Genomic DNA, 20,279 nt, shown 5'->3' with positions numbered 1-20,279 from the left:
TAATAACAATAACAATAATTAAAATATAAAATAATAATTATGATAAAAATTAATAAATGATTTTATAGCAATGTTACAATTTAACTCATTCTAATTTTGATTTTAAGACAAAATAAACAGATAAATGGTAATATGGCTCATTCTAATTACGATTTCTACAGTTCAAATAAAAATATTATTATGATTCTAATTCCTCATTTTGATTGTAATTCATTATGTTTCCACCTAAATTTGGTTATTGTTTAGTGAATGCACTATAAAATTCATAATACTTATGAATAAATTGTACATAATATAGAGTGGTCTAATTGAATAATTTATTTGCTTGAACTGCAGGAATTGTAATTAAAATGAGCTTTATTACTATTTATGTGTTTACTTTATCTTAGAATCAAAATCAGAATGAGTTAAATTATAATCAATTGCTATAAAATCATTCATTAATTTTTATCATAATAATTATTTTATATTTTAATTATTGTTATTGTTATTATTATTCAAAAATTTAATTATTAATAATAATTCTCGTTAATTATTATTATTATTAACAATTTAACAAAACATTATTATTAATTATTGTTAATAGATTAATTAATTATAATACTTTTTATTCTTGTTATTAATAATAACAATAATAATATATTTAAAAAATATAATTATATTTATGATTATAATAGAATAATAGTTATAATTATAATTCATTTGATAATAATTATGTTTTTAATTAAATGGAGGTTATTTTGGAAATTTAAAATTATAGGGGGCGAATTCGTACTCTAGGGTTTCAATAAAATAAAATTGAGTGTGAGAAACCAAACGAAATTTTAAAATTCAGAAAGTTTTATAATACTTACAAATAAATTATAAATAACATAGAGTATAGGGGGCTGGGTGAATTTTTACAGTCTGGCCGTAAGGTTGAAAAGGATATCATTCAAACTTGACCCATTTGTTTTTACAGTGACTAATCATTGGACTATTTTGTCTTTGTTTAATCTTTTTCATTTTGATGCTTAATGACTCAAAAAAAAAAAAATTCTAGTTCTATTTAGGCATTTTTATATTTAGCAGTTGTATTGATCTGTTATTTCTTTTTTATTTGGAAATCTTTTATATTGATTATTAGAATCTGAAAATAATTCATTTTCTGTTGGTTAACTTTTGCTAATAAAATTTAAGTGCTTATCTTTCCCATTGATTCTCTATTGATATATGGTAAATTTAATAATTTGATCATAAAGAAGTGTTTTTTTCATTCATAGTTATGTTATATATGAATCTACATGCTAAGCTTGAAATTAATCTGACCATGTTGAGTAGGTTATATTTAGCGCATGTGAATGTAATGATTGAGTTTATTTAAATCTTATGCAATAATTTTAATTTCAACTTAGTTAAATAATTTTGGTTTACTATATTGGATGTAATGAATTATTTTTTTTCTTTTTATGTAGAAATCGAGTAGAATAAGTGCATCCATTTGTAACAAATCATCTGAAGTAGTGCTTACAACTGGATAAGTTAAAATGTTGAAGAAGAAAAAGGAGCTATTAAATGATCATATTTGTCATAAATTTTATTATATTTGTATTTTTTCATAGAATTTTTTTTTAATGATTTACTTTGCTACTATAAAAAATTTATTTTGATTCTTAATATTTCAATTTTATTATAGAAATTATTTAATTATGTAACATTATTGTTATTATTATTGTTGTTATTATGTTGATATGCTGAGCAAAATGGGAATAATCCTAGTCCAGTAGATTTTCTGAGATGTTCCATGTGCGAAAGGATGGAACTTGGCCTATTGATAAGCTAAGGAACTGCATATGTTAATTTTTTTTTTAATTTCAAAAGTGTGTATTATTATCATTATTGGATATGTTATTTAATTATTATGTTCATATTTTGATAGAGGCACATATGATATCAAAGAGGAATGAATTACATGAGTCATTTGACGAAGATCCATTAAGAAAACAACGAGATATATATCTTGATGCCACAAGAGGTGTTAAGCATGGTCACACTCTTAGAGGCCTCAAAATGAAGGATGTATATGGATCCACTTCAAGCTGACCTTGCAACAAAAAGAAATGTATATAACATGAGGAGTTTTTGTTGAGTACTTTGCAAGTGGCGCAAGAGCAACTGACTATTGTAGAGAAAAAAGTGGAAGTTTTGGAAGCAAAAAAATCTCATTCTCAACCTATTGTGGCTTCATCTTCATTCTTCAATAATATAATGTTCTTTTCAATCTCAATTTTTTTAATTTATATAATTCGTTGTCAATTAATTATTTTAAATACTCGATCATTTAATTTTTCTTTATAGAATCCAATTGAAAAATTGAATGCAAATGCCGATGGTAGTGCAAATTCTGAAAGTAGCGGTGGTGGAAATTCTAATGATGTGGTGGTATTGATTCAGATGACAATGGTGGCGCTAATTCATAGGATGATGATAATTTACATGATGATGTTACGGTGATTTAAAAGACGATAGTGATGCTAATTCAGATGGCTTTGATGATGCTTGATATTTATATTATTTATCTCATTTGAAATAATATAATAATGATTTATTTTTTATTATGAAATGTTTTTGGACAATATGAATGGTGACAATTTCGATTGAATTGTTTAGGAAAACTCATTCATTTTATAATAACTACCTAAATCTTTATAAAAAAAAACTACCTAAATCTATTTTCAACAATCATATGTTCTTAAAAATTGTATTAGACAGTTGAAATAATTGTTGTTCCAATTGCCAGTGGAAATTAATAAAATAAATTGCAACCGCGTAGATTATTTTCAATTATTTATCCCATTAAAAGCAGAGAATTTCCAACAAAGATAAATCATCAAAAATAATACTTTTCTGACTATGAATGCATTATTTATAACAGAACAATTCAATTACAAATATTACTTATTTCGACTAATATGTAGTATTTTCGATTACAAAATCAATTAGAATAATATATGTTCCAACTACAACTTAGGTTTTTTTTTTTTGGGCAGTTTTTACCCCTCACAATTAATGTATTTTCAACATATTTAATTGAAATTGCTATTACAAAAGCTATCGCTAAAGCCAATTGAAAATAGTACTTTTAATGGCTCAAGTGATCATAAAAATTATTCATTAGTTGTGTGTCTATATTATTTCTAATATGCATTAATAATTTTTCCATGGCTAAATTTTGCTCGAAAAAAGTATATTTATGGTGGTTGGTTGGAGGAAAAAAAAAAAGTATGTCTACCGTAAGTATTTTTTGCATCATATGCATTCAACTATTCTATTATTCTTCATCTCCGTAGTCATTAGGTCGTAGGTTTTCGGATTTTGAAAATGTTTTTTTTAAAAAAAAATTCATAATCAATTTTTAGCCACTGATTTTGCATGCTATGGCAATGGGTGAGGGCTTGATGTTAGATTTAGTGACAGTGGCGGCAAAATTAAATTAATGTTAATGAGTTGAATCATATTTTGCAGATATTTATTTATTCAATTTAAAATTCCTCGTAGCAAGATAATAAGTGCATAAAATATGTGTTTTACTTGTCTTTTAACTTGTTTCTTATCGTATTAAAGTAATGGAACCCTTAATTTTATTATCATGATGATATACGCCATTTAATTAGCAAACACAAATAATATTCTTAACTAATTATAATGATCTTGGTTCCCTTAGGAGCTGCGAGAATTAGCTAACTAATATGTAGAGTTTGATTAACAAAAACATTCAAGAAGGAAGAGAGCATAATTAATCAAATATATATATATATATATATATGTATGTATGTATGTATGTATGTATGTATGTATGTATGTATGTATATAAAATATTATATCTATAGACGGAATAACTTAATCAACTCATAGAAATACAATAGTTTTATTTATTAATTAAAGACAACGAAGTACAAGGGTGCAAACTGATGTTCCCATTATTGACAGATAATAAATAACATTATCCATGCTTTTATTTAATTACACATAACACAAAAGTGTAACACTACAACACTTAACCAGCATAGTCGGGATATCTCCCGTATTGAGGAACAACAAGAAGATCAAGATTATTGTCGTTCATTTTCTCGTCATCAGCAATACTAAATATTATAAAAAGTACTAAACACTCCGACCATTCATTCTTACCTGAAAATTTCATAACAGAAAAATTATTCACAAATGGATGTATTATAAAATAAGAATTATAAATGATATTCAACTTAACGTGGCCGAAAAATAAACCTGTGCAAGGAGTTTCCATATTCGTCAAATCAGAAACGATCTCTGCTTGCTTCTGGAGAACTGTAATCAAAAGTGAGTAGTTGAGCTCGAGCAAGCTTGAGCGAGTTCTTATTTCTGGTTTGATATATATAGATCAAGTGGGCGCATGAGTGTGAGGCGGCCAATACTAGCGCTTGGTACAGATAGCTGATCTACGGCTGAAGTTTAAAATTCGGCATGTCCCACACTCTTAAGGTCTAAATTAAGTAGAATTTATCCATCAATGACGTGGTTAGACTAGATTCTTGCTTGTCAGTTTATTGTGCTTTTAAAATTTTGGAATGAATATCTGTATCTTTTAGCTAAAATATGGCTTTAATTTAAAGGAATTACTTTTGAAAGAAGGAAAAACGAAAAGAAAATATAAGATATGAAAAAAGATTATCTTAGAATATAGTAAATTAATATTTTTTTTTCCTTTTCATCAATGTTTCCGAAATGGTTCATCCTAGAGAGATCGAGCTTCGACATAAATGAGTTATTTTTAATTGGTGGAAATATATGTGTTTTTATCTAATTTTTTAAGCTAGCAAAAGCAAGACCCTATTAAAAGTTCAATTTAGAATTTAATTAGTCACTAAAATTATGTTCTCACTTTTAATTAGGCAAAGCCCATGCACTAAAGGCCTTTATCTTGTTTTGAACTTTACAACAAAAATATACTTTACAACAAAAATGTACTTTCAGTATTAGTTATCTATTTACCGACCACTTTATTCTTTATCAGCGAAGGTAATTTGTCTTTGAAAAAATTAATGAATTTTTTAATGCATATCGGACGGCTCTTCTTAGCCTTCGTAAAATGCACTTATTACCGAGGGTAAATGAAGCCCTCGGAAATATCTGGACGGTAATGCTATTGTTTGTTGTAGTGCAACGTGCAACACATGGACGTTGTCATTTACATAACTATTTCTGCAACATATGCATTTGAATGTTGTCATCATTAATAACTAAAGACAAGGTGCAAAGTCTAGATGGTGTTGTCTTCACATCCTCTTAAACAGTAACAGCCAGCAAGGTTGTGATAAAGCGTTGCACAGTGATCACTTAACAACGTGCAACACATGGACGTTGTCAGTAACATATCTACTTCAGCAACATAGGCAGTGGAATGTTGTTATCATGAATAACAAGTTTAGATGTTGTCTTTACATACTCTTCAACAGCAAAGCCAGCAAGGTTGTGGTAAAGTGTTACACAGTAGTCACTTAACAACGTGCAACACATGGACTTTGTCAGTAACATATCTACTTCAGCAACATAGGCAGTTGAATGTTGTTATCATGAATAACAATTTTAGATGTTGTCTTTACATACTCTTCAACAGCAAAGCCAGCAAGGTTGTGGTAAAGTGTTACACAGTAGTCACTTAACAACGTGCAACACATGGACTTTGTCAATAACATATCTATTTCTGCAACATAGGCAGTGGAATGTTGTTATCATGAATAACTAAAGACAGCGTGCAAAGTTTAGATGGTGTTGTCTTTACGTAATCTTAAACAGCAACAGCCAGCAAGGTTGTGGTAAAGCGTTACACAGTGGTCACTTGTTGGCTGTTAATATTTTCTAGCTACTTGCTTCTTCATCAGATCGCAAATAATTAAGAAAAATAAAGATCGCACATGGCGGTGAGGAAACAAAAAGACAACGTGCAAAGTGTAAATGTTGTTGTCTTTACATACTCTTAAACCGCAACAGCCAACAAGGTTGTGATAAAGGTTACACATTGGTCATATTGTTGTCTGTTAATATTTTCTAGCTACATGCTTCTTTATCCGATCACAAATAATAAAGAAAAATAAAGATTGCACATGGCGGTGGGTAACATAACCTAGAAACTACTTTACATGGCTTCATGACTTTTATATCACAAGAAAACAACATTGATCATTGTTTTTGTGGCTTCTGTTCGGGACAGCCATGCACCAAAGGGAACCCCATCGTCTTCCTTGTTAATCCTACATGAGTGGAAATGATATAATGACGATGCCGAAACATTAAAAGGTTGATTGATAGTAAATCTGAATGAAAAAAGTAGGATTTTAGGCCTCTTTTATAATAACATTTACCAAAATTAGCAAATTTGAAATTTTATTTCGTAATAAAATTCTCCTAATTGAACTAATAAAAGCAAAACAAACGGCACCAGAATTTGATATCTAGAAAAAAAAAGATAAAATTTTTAAAAGAACCAAGAAAAATAGGAAAATAACTTAGAAGTAAAAAATGACTAGGAAAAAAATAGAATTTCCAGTTGGACTATGGGGCAGAACAGTGCAAGCAATTTTAAAATTGGTTCATCTCATCGCAAGCTTCGAAACAATATATTATACACCCTAAACAGATACTTGTTGTCTAAGTTATGACATCCGGAATGTACCTACTCATTCCAAACAACCATCCTAAATCATATAAGATTCTCATTAGTATTGATTCCCTTTGGTGGCTGTCCCAAATCAATATTTATTCCCTTTGATAATTAATTTGTCAGATGGAAGATACTGAGAATTCCTGATTTGAGATGAGAGCTAAAATGACTAGGGGATGTTGTTCCTTCTTATTGGTGTAGTTGGAAGAAGATGAAGATGGTGTGATGATATTTTTTTGGTGTTTGGCTTCGTTCGTTGAAACGGCTAGGGCTTCTGAGAGATGTGCAAGTGGTTTTTTTTTCTTAATTTTATCAAACCATATATATAACCTTCTTGTTTATTTACAAATCGAGTGTTACTCAACAATATGAGAAATTTTAATATTAAAATATTAAAAAAGTACGCTTTATAAAATACAACGAGTCTTATATTGAAGCTCAAATTATGGTGAACAAAGCAGCTAAGTTGACTAAAATGATAATCCTACGGTATATATCAATGCTTCCAAGTCTATCTTAGCTCATTGCATGCAGTGTACCTTGTCTTCATAATAAACGTCGGTCTCGTTTTTTTTTTTTTCTTTTTAAGTTTTTTGTTGTTATAATAATGTCTTTTGGTGCAGCTCAAATCCAATAACTTTGTGGGTTGTAACGTTCTGTTGTTGTGCTTCTTTTTTTAAGGTCCGTTTTGATTGCGGTTCACTTTATGAATCTAAGTTGGATAGCCAAACCCCTAAAAGTTTCTCCAATACCTTATGAGACTTTATGTGGTAAACTGCTTTTCCTTTGGAGTATAAAGGAACAATTTACAATGAGCATGGTCAAATTTTAGGTCCTCGTAAGTATTATATTTTGAGCCTGTTCTGACATTATATCTCCCCTTCTTATGACACTGTATTAGTGACTGTTTTGCGCCTTGATAATGAAAGATTTACTTTCTTTTCAAAATAAAGAGAGAGAGCTGGCGTCACCTTGGCGAAGAAAGATGCAACAAGCGTGCGTGAATGAACATCTTCAAATCATTAAATCCTTGTTGGAACATATTACCGATTTATTTATACTTGGTACAGCCCCACCCCCACGCTGTGCTATAATATATTATTAATTGTATGGATTTAGACTTATTAAGCTTATTGAAGCGAACGGGCATATTGGGGGACTACCGTGCTAATGATAGAGGCAAGAACACTTTCCGGCCAGGCCTTACTATAACCAACCTCACAGATCCCCAGTAGATATAGTATATATATATGCTTCAATAAATAGGTAGAAACAGTAAAGTTTAGAAATTGAAACTGCAAACATGTATGCATAACTGACCACACATGATCTATATTTATCTCACATATGTCCAGCAGATTGGACATTTATTTAACGAACACACTAAGTACATACGCGTGTATTTACATTCAGCTTCAAAAGCTTAATTACGTACAATGGCACCAGCCTTATTTAGTTAGCTAGCTGGAAATTTCGCAATTGGCAAAGCCAATGCATATGGATGATTGATTTAAGCATAGAGATTAGGATTACCCAAGAGATAGGCTTCCACGAGCTTGAACAATTCCGATCCTTTTTCTTCGGATTCCTTTGCGTGCCCTTCGTTGACCAGTTTATCGTCATTTGCATGGACCTCCGCAACAAACTTGCAGATGCTTCCTCCATTGCCAGAATCCATGATCTTAACATCGTACACGCTTTTGTCCGTCATTTTCAAAATCCCATCTCCTTCATACGTAGTGTACTTCATTGTCAAATTGTCCTCGTCAAGTGCATCAATTCTTTGCTTCGTCTGCTTGTAATTACCACCTGTTAATCGCAATATTAGTTCAATCTTTTTTAATTGCCTTTTCTTAGTTACATTTATAATTAATTTTGTGATATTTTGGATTTGAAAATTAAATAAAACATGTATGATGCATGTAGCAATTAATAAAGCTATGTATACTATCTACTTACCATCAGCAAAGTTCAACAGCTTGATAGTGCCAGCACCTCCATCTCCTTGAAGAATATCGATGCTCTTAATTGTTTGAGGCGCGATCTTTGGCAAAAAATTGTGAGTGTCATTTAAAGCCTTGAACAATCTTGATGGTGCAACAGCCGATGGCACCTCTTTCTCAACGCGAATGACACCCATGTTAAATATCTATTGCTTAATTAGAGAAAAGAGAGATGTTCAATATGAGTTTTTGAGTTTGTGATGAAGATGAAGAACTAGTCAAGGGTTTATATAGAAGAACTGGAGGTGAGGGAAATCCAAGACAGCCAATAGCGAATTTGGCATCACCGACCTAAATAAAATAATTCAAAAAAATCTAACATGAGGATTCTTTAATCTTAATAGGCCAATAGTTGGCCTCCAACTATTACACTTTATATAATATTTTATTTCTTTTCTGTCTTTTAGGTGTAGGTACCAATTTCAAGGACACAAGCTTTGTTACGTGCCTTTTCGATCCGGATATATCATATATCCAACATTCAGGAATAACTTTTTCAGTTTTTCCGGTGACTTTCAACGGATAAATGACAAAATAAATTATATTTATTTTAGAGTAATGATATTTGAACCGCTCTATTTATAACCCTCACTTTTTAATAGGATGGTAATTTGATCCCGTTCGAATTTTGATATGATTGACTCGACCAATATTTTTAGGGTTTTGACTCAAAATTTCAAGTTTTAGGTCAGGCTCAAGCTAAAAAATTAAGGTTTGATCAAAATTTGGGTCAGGGTCGGGCCTTAGCCAATCCGACCCTAAATTGAAAAAAATATGAAAAAATATGAATTTTTAATTTTATGGAGGATATATATACATGCACGCAAATATAAAAGAATAATTTTAGGTGCAATGTAAATAAGAAAAATTATTGTGTGTTTCTATTTGTATAAGACATTTTTTTTTTTATGAAAATTATGGACACAATGATTTTAGAATAAAGCAATTTTGTTTTACATCATGGACAAACAAAGCAAAGTAAAATCGGACAAAAAAAAAGCAAAATATTTAAGGTGAAGCATTGTGCGGACTTTTAAAAAAACCCGACCCAATCCTAACCCGAATTGAGTCGGACCCAACCCAACTTGAAATACAAATAATCAAACTTTTTTTCGAATCAGGCCCTCAATTTTAGTAATCGGATCGGGCTCAGGCTTGGCCCTGACCCGACCAATTGACATTCATATGGGCATGAACCGCTCTTCCCTAGCAGAGCTGTCAATGTCTCCAAGATCATAAAATTTGTAAAAGAAAGTAATAGGAATAATTAATTAAGTCGACAATCATAATGTAGAGACTAGAGAGGATATGAGAAGATATTGGATTGCTTGGATTTCCTGTGTGTAGGAGCCGTGGGCTTCTTCTCACTGGTAAATTTCAATTAAATAAATTGCAATTCATTTTTTTCTCAATTTTCAGAAATTGAAAATCATATTGATTGAGAGATGGAATATCGAGAAACAATAGAAAATAGTTATTTTGCCAAGTTAGATCAATTGGATAATCAAAATAGTCAAAATAGTTATTTTCCCTAGGATGTTTGCTCCTAGGGACAACCCATGAAATCGCATTTGCTTCTTTCAATGATAGATTTTGATGCGAAAGCATCTTAAAGAAGGGTCGAGAAACTCAACGTCACTATTCTTGAACAACTTAGAGTTGGAGTCGGGCCTTCCTTTCGCACTATTACGGATACGAAATCTCTTAGTGTCTCTCTTCGGTCACTTTTTGTGTGTTCCCGCGGGCAGTACACACTTAAAGGACACTTCCATCTGCATGCTTTTGACATTTAAGTAATCCTGGACTATACAAATTTAAGAGATCGTCTGCATCTGGAAATAGAAGCAATCCATTGCAGTGCTGGCTTATCGATCCTGCTTCTCCCTTAAGATTTCTCATGGTCAGCAGGTTCTTGATCAAAGGCTATTTTGCTATTTCGAAGATGTTCAAAATTGAAGTTATCATGAGTTAATCCATTGCCACATTTTATTATCTGAGATGATTGTGTTTGTGCATTAAGGTAATTTGGAAAATAAAAGGAATTAATGAGAAAAGGGAGCCAATGATACAAGCAGCGGGTTCAAATATCATTACTCTTTATTTTGTGGGTCATTATAGACCCTTCTTTCGTCGCAACTGTCCCCATTGCTGCGTTTTAGAGTTGGGCTTGAACATAACAACTCTGGCCTAAAATGAAAGAATGGCTTAGGGTCTGTGATTTCGGCCTCTGTTGTTGGGCTGCATAACATTTAGGTGATTTTTTTTTTTCAAGTAAAATAACTCCCCATTCCTTTGGTCCATTTCGCGGCTTGCATTAGACCGTATTTGCTTGCATTATCGTCTTTTGGCTTGATACTTCGTACTTATTTTATTAAAATGAAAGAATTTGAAAAAAAAAAATTAAAAGTACCGCAGCATACGCATTCATTTTCGCAATGAATATGTTCTGCTTCTAGATTATCAATTTCAGATTTTATCTTTTAGACGCTGGACTCTGAAATTATTTTAAACTCGGGCCACAAAGTTTGGGTTCTTTCTCTTTTTGGATTCTTGGGCTAAAACTTTAAACCTCGAAGTCCAATATTTATGCTCATTTGCATATAGATCAACTTTCATGATTTTACTTTCATTGCAAAGCAAATATTGACATATTGCTCTTTATTTTCTTTTTGTTTCATATTTATAGCTAAATTTTTCTATGCATACTACTCACTTGAAGTATGTGAAGCACCAGATCTATTTATTTGTTGAGAAAAATTACAGAATTGAGGTCATGCGATATATAATGGACTGCGATATTAGCGAAGGAATGAGACTATTAGCACTCCTTTATAATTCTCGTAAAACCCTTCGCCCATTACAATCATATTAAGGGCTGATTTCACTGGGGTATAAAATGATGGAATTGGATAATTTTATCCTAAAATTATCTTAATGCAGTGTTTGGTATACAAAAGTAATTGCAGGATAAAATTAGTGGAGCTCACCATTTAATCCAACACAGTATCAAAATTTTATTATAAAAGGGGGTGTGAGATAATAATAGGTAAGCTAAATTTAATCTATCACAATTCACAGGATAAGAAAAAAAATCCCAATTTTTTTTTTTATAGTTGTGGACTGATATTCTTATTATATTTGATGATGATATCCTTGTTATGTTTATGATGATATTATTTTGTAAAATATAAGTTTAAAAATTATAACATGTTAAATACAAAAAAAAATTAAGGGAAAATTTTGTATTTTTTTGATAAATTTACCAATAATTATTGATTTAAGCTATATTATATTCCATGCCATTTTAGAATAAATTTAAGATAATTTTGATAAATTAATATACAAGACATGATTAGTTACTAGCCAATCCCATAGCATATCAAACACAAGACATGATTATTTATAGTCCAATCAAATACTGCACCAAGCACAACATAGTATTATATATAATTCAGTGTTAGCTTATCCAATCCTATCTTATTCAGTTCAATCCAATCAATCCGGCATATCAAATGAGTCCTAAAGGAAAAAATAAATCTAATTAATTTTCTATATTTTCTCTCACAAACACTTGACATTCTAATCAATGTGATTCTATTAATATATTCTTACTCTTAGCGGTCTCCTCAACTATTTTCAATTGTTTGTATAAAACTTCAAAGAATAATTTTTTTTAATATTTTCTTGCATATCAACTTCTTTTTTCAAAAAAAGAAAAGAAAAGAAGTTACCGATTAACTATTCGAGTCCACTTAATATATATAATCATTTTCATATGCGAGCGCTCTCATTTTTTTTTTTAATGCAGAGGAGCTATTAAGCTGAGCGGATTAATAAAGTTGTATTTTAATACACTATAAAGCCATACAATTTGAAAGTATTAAAACCTAACTCTATTAAATCGCACAGCTTAAAAGCGTGTCTGCATAAAAAAGAATGAAGGCGCCCGCAATAGAGATATGCAGTCTTTCTCTAGTGAGGATATCATCACTTGATAAAATAAGGACATCACTAAAATACAAAAAAAAAAAAAGATTTCTGTATATTAAAAACTGTGTTTTTTGTTTGTTAATGTATTGAAATATGTGTTTTTTATTTTTTAATGGCATTATCACTTTAACAAAGTATTGATGCATCTTTTTTAAGTTAAACATATATGATTTAATCATTCAAAATTTAGTACAAGAAAATCTTATTTGAAGATTTGGAGTTGAAAGGAAGAAACTAAAAAACTAAAAAAGGATATTTTTGGAACTAAAATCGCTCTCAATAGAAAATTAATTTTAAAAAAAATTATAGGAGTGTTAATAGTCCCGCTCTTTGTGAGAATAATTATACTAATAGTTTGGTCCAATTCAAGTCAATTTTGCATCTCAAACAATTTTTTTTTTTAAATTGAGATTTGTTTTTAAGCTGTGTATTCATATATATTCATTTCTTTTTTTTACCCCACTAAACCACCGTAGAATGATATATTTCCAAGATACGTACAATTGATTCAAGTCTCAAAAGTATTTGTGACTGTTTTATTTAATATGAAATTTAATTTTTATGTTTCTATCCTTTTTGTCCTCCCTAAATTAACATAAAATGATATGATTTAATATCGAGGGCATAAGTTCAAGTTCTGAATATAATGATGATTCAAGTCTCAAAAGTATGTTGTGACTCATTCTCAAGGGAGAGGGTGGGAATGAGTCTCTCATTCCCAAAATTGACCATTTTACCCTACCCCAAAATTAAAAATACCCACGTTGTCCTTATTTATAATTAATTAATATATTATTAAAAATAATTATTAATAATTATAGTTTTTGAATAAATAATCACAATAATTAATATATTATTATTATTATCAATTAATGAATATACCATTATAATAATTAATAATATTATTATTAATTCATATATTATTAATTAATTAATTAATATAATTATTACTATTAATTAATATATTAATATATTATTAACAATAGTATATTAATATTATAGTTTTTGAATAAAAAATACTATAATTAAAATATAAAAAATAATCACTATGACAATAATTCATTAAGTACATTTAGTAATTCGTTACAATTTAATTCGTTCTGATTCTGATTCCAAAACAAAGGAAATACATTAATGACAATCAAGCTCATTTCGATTTTGATTCCTATAATTCAATTAAACCATTTATTCTAATTCTCATTCCCTATTCTCAGCCTATTCTCATTCCTGCCCATTTCGGTTGCAGTTCATTCTGATGCTAGTTTAATAACCGCACCATAAAAGTTTAGGTAAAATAGTAAGAAAATGCACTGATTTCTATTACTACTCTGCATGTTCACAACTCTAATGTTTTGCATGTGAATTTGCTAGCTAATGTGCATTGATATTGATGGTAAAAAGTCGGCTGGATGACACAACTTAAAAGTGTTTGATTTTCTCCTAAGTATAAGAGTGCATAGTTATAATATATCTCGGTGAGTTCAAGGTCGATCCACAGAAAAATGATTTAATTTGTTCACTTATGTTTATCCAAATAAAAATAAAATTTATAAATATGTAATTTATTTAAGAAAAAGTATAAAATTGAATTAGTTAGGGTTATGGATCCACTCTTAGTAATAAATACAATTTAACAAATTCTTTTTATTTTTATTTTATTTCCCAAAAGATTAATTGTATAAATTAAAATTATTTTCCCATTTATTTTATTGTGGATTAAGAATTTAATGTGCCAAAACTTAATTTGTCTACACTAAATCAAAATACCATTTTTCCGTATTCTATACTAAGATATTAAGAATTCATTGTGCCAATTTTCTATTTTTGTCTACACTAAATGAAAATTTCAAAATATAAAATATGGATAAAATTAAATAGAAAATAATTTAATTTATAAAATTAAAAATAGAATTTGATTAAACCATATTTTTTACTAAGAGTTTCACCTTCCCATAACTATGAATATTTAGCTAAACATTTTTGAAATAAAGGAAATTATTAAAATTGAAAAATACATAATTAAAAAATGGAATTTGAAAATTGAAATAAAACGAATTTTATTGATTGAAAATATATTACAAAGAGAGATGAGAAGAAGAATTTGAGGGGAAAGAAGAGAAGAGAATGTGTGTAGAGGTGGGTTCACCCCCTCTCTATTTATACTAATACATGGTAAATCCACACCACACAAATAAAAAAATTTAATTACATCTTAACCTTACATTTGTCCCACTAATAAAATATAAACCTAACTTATCCACTCAAGCATATCCAGCACATTCCACTAATAATTACCATACCTAACATGATAAAAACTTGTAATTTTACAATTACCACATTTACCATGGTAAAAACGTAAAAATTTACAACGAAAGTCTTGGATCCTCCTCGACAATGACATAATTTCTCGAACTTTTGGAATCTAAATTTGACATCCATATATTTATTCGGAGCCTCAAATTGCATAAAATTATTATTTTTACCTAATAAACACACAAAAATACACAAAATCAAATATTTAGAAAAATAATTAGAAATTCACAATTAGTTAGACAATTACAAATATAAATTACATTAATAGCACAAAATAATATTTTTATCCCTTAATAAACATATAATTTTTAACACTAATCACACCCCCCAACTGGCTTATTACTAGCCCCTAGCAATTAAAGCGTTATATTAATTTAAGATTTACAAAATTCACATGCAAGTTAATAGTTGTTCATTTATCCTCTAAACTACCAAATAAATAAACTCTCCCAAATTTTTCTAACTCTTGGTCGTTTACTTATTAGCCAGAATATCATAAACCTTCTTTTGTGCTCAAGTAATTAACACAATACTTATGGGGCTTCATTAAAAGAAAACAACATTTTCGTTCTAAAACTCATTAGAAATTCTATCTTCAGGCTTATTCTAGCTTTTTTTTTTTTACAAAAATATTGCATTTTTAACCCATGTAGCGAGCTTTAGGATAGTGACTCCCAGACCAGTTGATCTTAGGGCACTAGGTGTTGAAACACCCCTACGTACTTAATTACTCGGATTTTTAATAAATAAGCAAACAATATATCTATAATCTATGAAGCGAGCTTTAGGTCAGTGACTCCCAGACCAGTTGACTTTAGGGCATTAGGTGTTGAAACACCCCTATGCACTTAATAACTCGGGTTCTAGATATAACAAAATTAAAATCATTTAATTTTTTTTTGGTTTTGGCAATATACACTTTCTACCACCTTAGATATTATTCCTAATAAATCAAAAAAACTAAATGCTGCCAAAATTTTAACTTCCAACCCACTAGTATGTGTCATAGTGTGTGTGTGAAGAATGATTTAATAATACCTGCTAAATGAGTAAACAACAAAATAATTTAATAACCAAATAGAGAGTTCACAAATTTGAGTAATTTAAAGAAAAGGGAACAAAAACAACTTATTATGAATTTTAAAATCAAAATATAATATAACAGGACTATTAAGATGCATCTCAAAAGTTGTGACTCTTTACACAGTCATCCTAGACACAAAAAAAATTGATGTTTCTATTTTTTTTAAATTAAACACACATATTTACAATTTATGTCAATTATCCCTTTCCCCCAACTTAATTTAAACATTATTCATAATTTAAAAATATACATGCAGAAAGATTAAAAAGATAAAGAAAACAATAAAAGAAGAAATAGAAAAGATCAAACTTGAACAAACCGCTAAAGATGCGTTTCTAGAGTCACTACACCCCATATTCTGCCATCTTCGACAAAAACATTACTAGGATTTGCTATATTCCACATCTGTCAACTATTCTCTCCCCCCAACCTGAACAAGACATTGTCCTAAATGGCTTAAAGGAAAGAAGTAGAGTTTAGAAGACATAACCTCATAACTCCAAGAAGATAGTTACAACCGAAGAGTTAAATCCAATTTGTACTTCTTACTAGGGCTAGGGTTACCATCATTAGTCAACCATTCCAAGGCCAGGGTCTTAGGATCTAGCTCTGGTTTGTAAGCTTGTAAAAGATTAAATAACTTATTAGTAGTAGAAGCACAAACAAAGAGATTTTTCGCAGAGATTGGAATAAAATGATTCTTAATTGCATGGTTAATGAATGTGAGCAACCCATCAAAAAAATTATCAACATTTAGTAAACCGATGGGTTTTTTATGGATGTTTAAATGGGCCCAAAATGCAAATGTAATCAATGCCTTTAAAGTTGCAAGATCTCCTGTCAAGAAAATGAAAGCGTTAGCATGATTTAACATATGAGATATTCGCTCTTGCATACTTGAGACAACTAATTCTTCTCCAATTGGCATATCAGACATGCATCCTAGAAGTTTTAAGGCTTGTGGAATGATACCTAGTACCTGGTTTCCTCTAATAAAACAGCTTTTGAGACAAGCTTTGATAACCCGCGGTCACCTCCTCCATATACAAGGTGCAATTTCCTCTCAGCTATGGCACGACCAAGATCTACAGCTGCTTGAACAAACTCTTTGTATTTTTCATAATGAAATCTAGAGAGCACACAAATATTTTTGAATTGTCTACTCGAAAATATTGCCATTAAAATAATTGGTAGTTGTGATTGTGGCTCATATCTTTATCTAGTTTTACGTCTAGTAACGGCTTGAACGCCCTCTATGGGTCGATGATAGACTTCCCATCCAGTTTTCTTATAAACTGGCAAACATGGTCTGTTTGAGTCAGATTCCTAACACTGAATTGTGCATTTTCTTTTTGAAATAGTCTCCATAACCTGTGTATCTCATATTGCACATGTCCACTTCGATGCGTCTCAAGAGATCGTAAGATATCATCCAACGATTCTTTACTCATGCCATCTTTGACGAATTTAATTTTATCTTCTTGACTATCAGAAACCATTCCTAAAGATTTACAAACTTCTAGTTTGCAAGTAAGTCCTACACAATTATGACATTCTGAGCCAAGTCTTCTAGCTCTCCGTTTTTTAGCAAATGTGCTTTTACCAAAACCAGACATGTAAGAAATAAATGGATCAGGAAACTCACCAGCTAATCGGACATTTGCTTCAATTAACCAACGAATATCAGAAGGAATTCCGTTGATCATTAACAAATGCAATCTTTCACAACGAACTTTGTAAAAAAAATTTAGTGCATTTTGAGGGAGAGAAGGAAAACACTTATGCAATTTATGTTGTATTTCTTCCATGCTTGATTTTGAGATTTCAGTTATTGTGGGAAACTAAGAATACCGACTTAAGAAGTCACGGAGTACCGTTATCCGCCATTTATACGGGAAAATAAATCAAAACACACCAAAATCAAATTTGCAAAATCAAATCAAATGTGAAAGCGAACAACAAAAAATAAGCACAATATGTACAAAGGAAAATGAACTTACATTCGTTCTCTCATTGAGTTAACCTCAAACTCCAATTGAAATTCATATATACCACGCTCTATTGCTCTGAGTTGTCTTTCTTGATTCTCAACGTAGGCCACTAATTTGTATCAATCTTCTCAAGTGAAATCTTATTCGTAAAAGTCTTTTAAAATGTGTGAACAAAATATTCCTTATTGAGGTGCTCATGATGTAGAATGATTAAGAAAACACAATGATTAAACATACTTAAGCAAGAAACATCACAACGCGTATCATTCAAAACATTCAAATAATTCAAATGGTAAAACAACAGTGAAAAGTTAAAACATTCATTAAAAACTTAATCAAGATTTGGTGGGTCAATCAAATTCATTTCGGTGCTTGCTTTACGTGGTTGGTATTCCAGATAGAGCTTTATTTTTTGACCATTAACTTTAAATATGACAATGTTTTTTGGATTCTCAATTTCTACAGCCCCATGTGAATATACATTTTTTTCAATAATTGGGCCACTCCACTTTGACTTTAACTTTCCTGAAAACAAATAAAGATGAGAATTATAAAGCAACACTTTTTAACCAATTTCAAATGTTTTTCGAAAAATTTTTGTTCTTGCCTTAACAATTCTTAAATTTTCATATGCATCATTTCTTAATTCTTCAAGTTCATTCAATTGTAGTTTTCGTACATTACCAGCATCATCCAAATATGAATTAAAAGCTTTAATAGCCTAAAATGATTTATGTTCAAGTTCAACAGGTAAGTGACAAGGTTTACCATAAACTAGCCGATAGGGTGACATTCCTAAAGACGTTTTAAATGCAGTACGGTATGCCCAAAGTGCATCAGTTAGTCGAAGAGACCAATCTTTTCGGTTTGAGTTAACTGTTTTTTTTAATTTGTTTTATCTCCTTATTTGTTAATTCAACTTGACCATTTGTTTGAGGATGATAAGGAGTAGCAATTTTATGTGTAATTCCATATTTTTTCATTAAAGACTCAAATGACTTATTACAAAAATGCCTACCTCCATCACTAATAATAGTTTCAAGGGATTCCAAATTGACTTAGAATGTTTTCTCTTAAAAATTTAACGACAATTTTACTATCATTATTTCGACAAGACATTGCTTCAATCCATTTTGAAACATAATCAATTGCAACTAATATGTACACAAATCCAAAAGATGGTGGAAATGGACCCATGAAATCAATTCCCCAACAGTCAAATATTTCAATTTCAAGTATAGGATTTAAGGGCATCATATTTCTTTTAGTAATTGATCCTATTTTTTGACATTTTTCACAAGTTTTGCAAAATTCATATGTGTATTTGAAGATACTAGGCCAATAAAATTCACATTACAAAATTTTAGTCGTAGTTTTTCTTGAAGAAAAGTGTTCACCACATGCTTCAGAATGACAAAAATTAATAACACTACTTACCTCATTATCAGGAATGCATCGTCGAAAAATCTGATCAGGGTAATATTTGAACAAGTAAGGATCATCCCAATAAAATTTCTTTACTTCAACAAAAAATTTCTTCGTTTCCTGAGTATTCCAGTGCGAAGGTAGTTTACCTGTAACAAGGAAATTAACAATGTTAGCATACCATGGTATTGAAGTAACATATAATAAAAATTCATCAGGAAAGGAATCATTGATGGGTGTTATATCAGTGCAGATTTCAGATGTGAGTCTTGATAAATGATTAGTAACAACATTTTCGGCACCCTTTTTATCTTTGATGGTGAGGTCAAATTCTTGAAGTAACAAAATCCAACGAATTAGTCTTGGTTTGACATCATATTTAGTTATCAAATATCTCACAACAGCGTGATCAGTAAAAACAACAGTTTTAGAACCAAGCAAATATGATTGAAATTGAAACACATAAACTTGGCTTCTGAATCCAAGTAGAAAGACTAATGGCCTTATTTTCCTTCAAAGTTTCCAGTGCCCTAGAGCTTGCATGTCCATGTCTCTTATGCCAGAGAATGAAGTCTTGAGCGTTGCCTTTCATTGCATTAAGTGCCATTCCTTGATTTTCGTCGAAGGCATACATCTTGCCGCATCTGTGTCCTTTTGCCAAGATCCTGTCCTCCTTGCTCTTAACAAAAAAACCCACTTTCAGTAAAAAAAAATTTAAATCATCGATAAGCTAGTTAATAATATGAGATTCTTTTTTAAGCAAGGAACAAATAGGACTTTATTTAGACTCAAGT

The 20,279-nt window shown here is 30.2% G+C and overlaps 1 protein-coding gene and 1 long non-coding RNA gene across 2 annotated transcripts; both read right to left on the bottom strand.

Moving 5' to 3' along the window:
- Window positions 1-3,934: 3,934 nt before the first annotated feature.
- LOC112100296 lies at window positions 3,935-4,381 on the bottom strand. Its single transcript, XR_002906626.1, has 2 exons — window positions 4,267-4,381; window positions 3,935-4,170 (listed from the first exon to the last, which is right to left on the bottom strand). It is a non-coding gene; the product is annotated as an uncharacterized LOC112100296 (long non-coding RNA).
- A 3,534-nt stretch (window positions 4,382-7,915) lies between these two features.
- On the bottom strand, window positions 7,916-8,895 carry LOC18033387 (major allergen Pru ar 1). The gene is made up of 2 exons (XM_006419401.2): window positions 8,639-8,895; window positions 7,916-8,488 (listed from the first exon to the last, which is right to left on the bottom strand). Exons 1-2 carry the CDS (start codon window positions 8,817-8,819, stop codon window positions 8,190-8,192), a joined length of 480 nt encoding a protein of 159 aa, XP_006419464.1. The 5' UTR covers window positions 8,820-8,895; the 3' UTR covers window positions 7,916-8,189.
- Window positions 8,896-20,279: the final 11,384 nt, after the last annotated feature.

This window comes from Citrus clementina, unplaced genomic scaffold (assembly GCF_000493195.1).
Source record: "Citrus clementina cultivar Clemenules unplaced genomic scaffold, Citrus_clementina_v1.0 scaffold_9, whole genome shotgun sequence".
NCBI lineage: Eukaryota > Viridiplantae > Streptophyta > Magnoliopsida > Sapindales > Rutaceae > Citrus > Citrus x clementina.
Note: the sequence above shows the minus strand (reverse complement) of the source record. Positions and strands in the feature narration are given on the sequence as shown.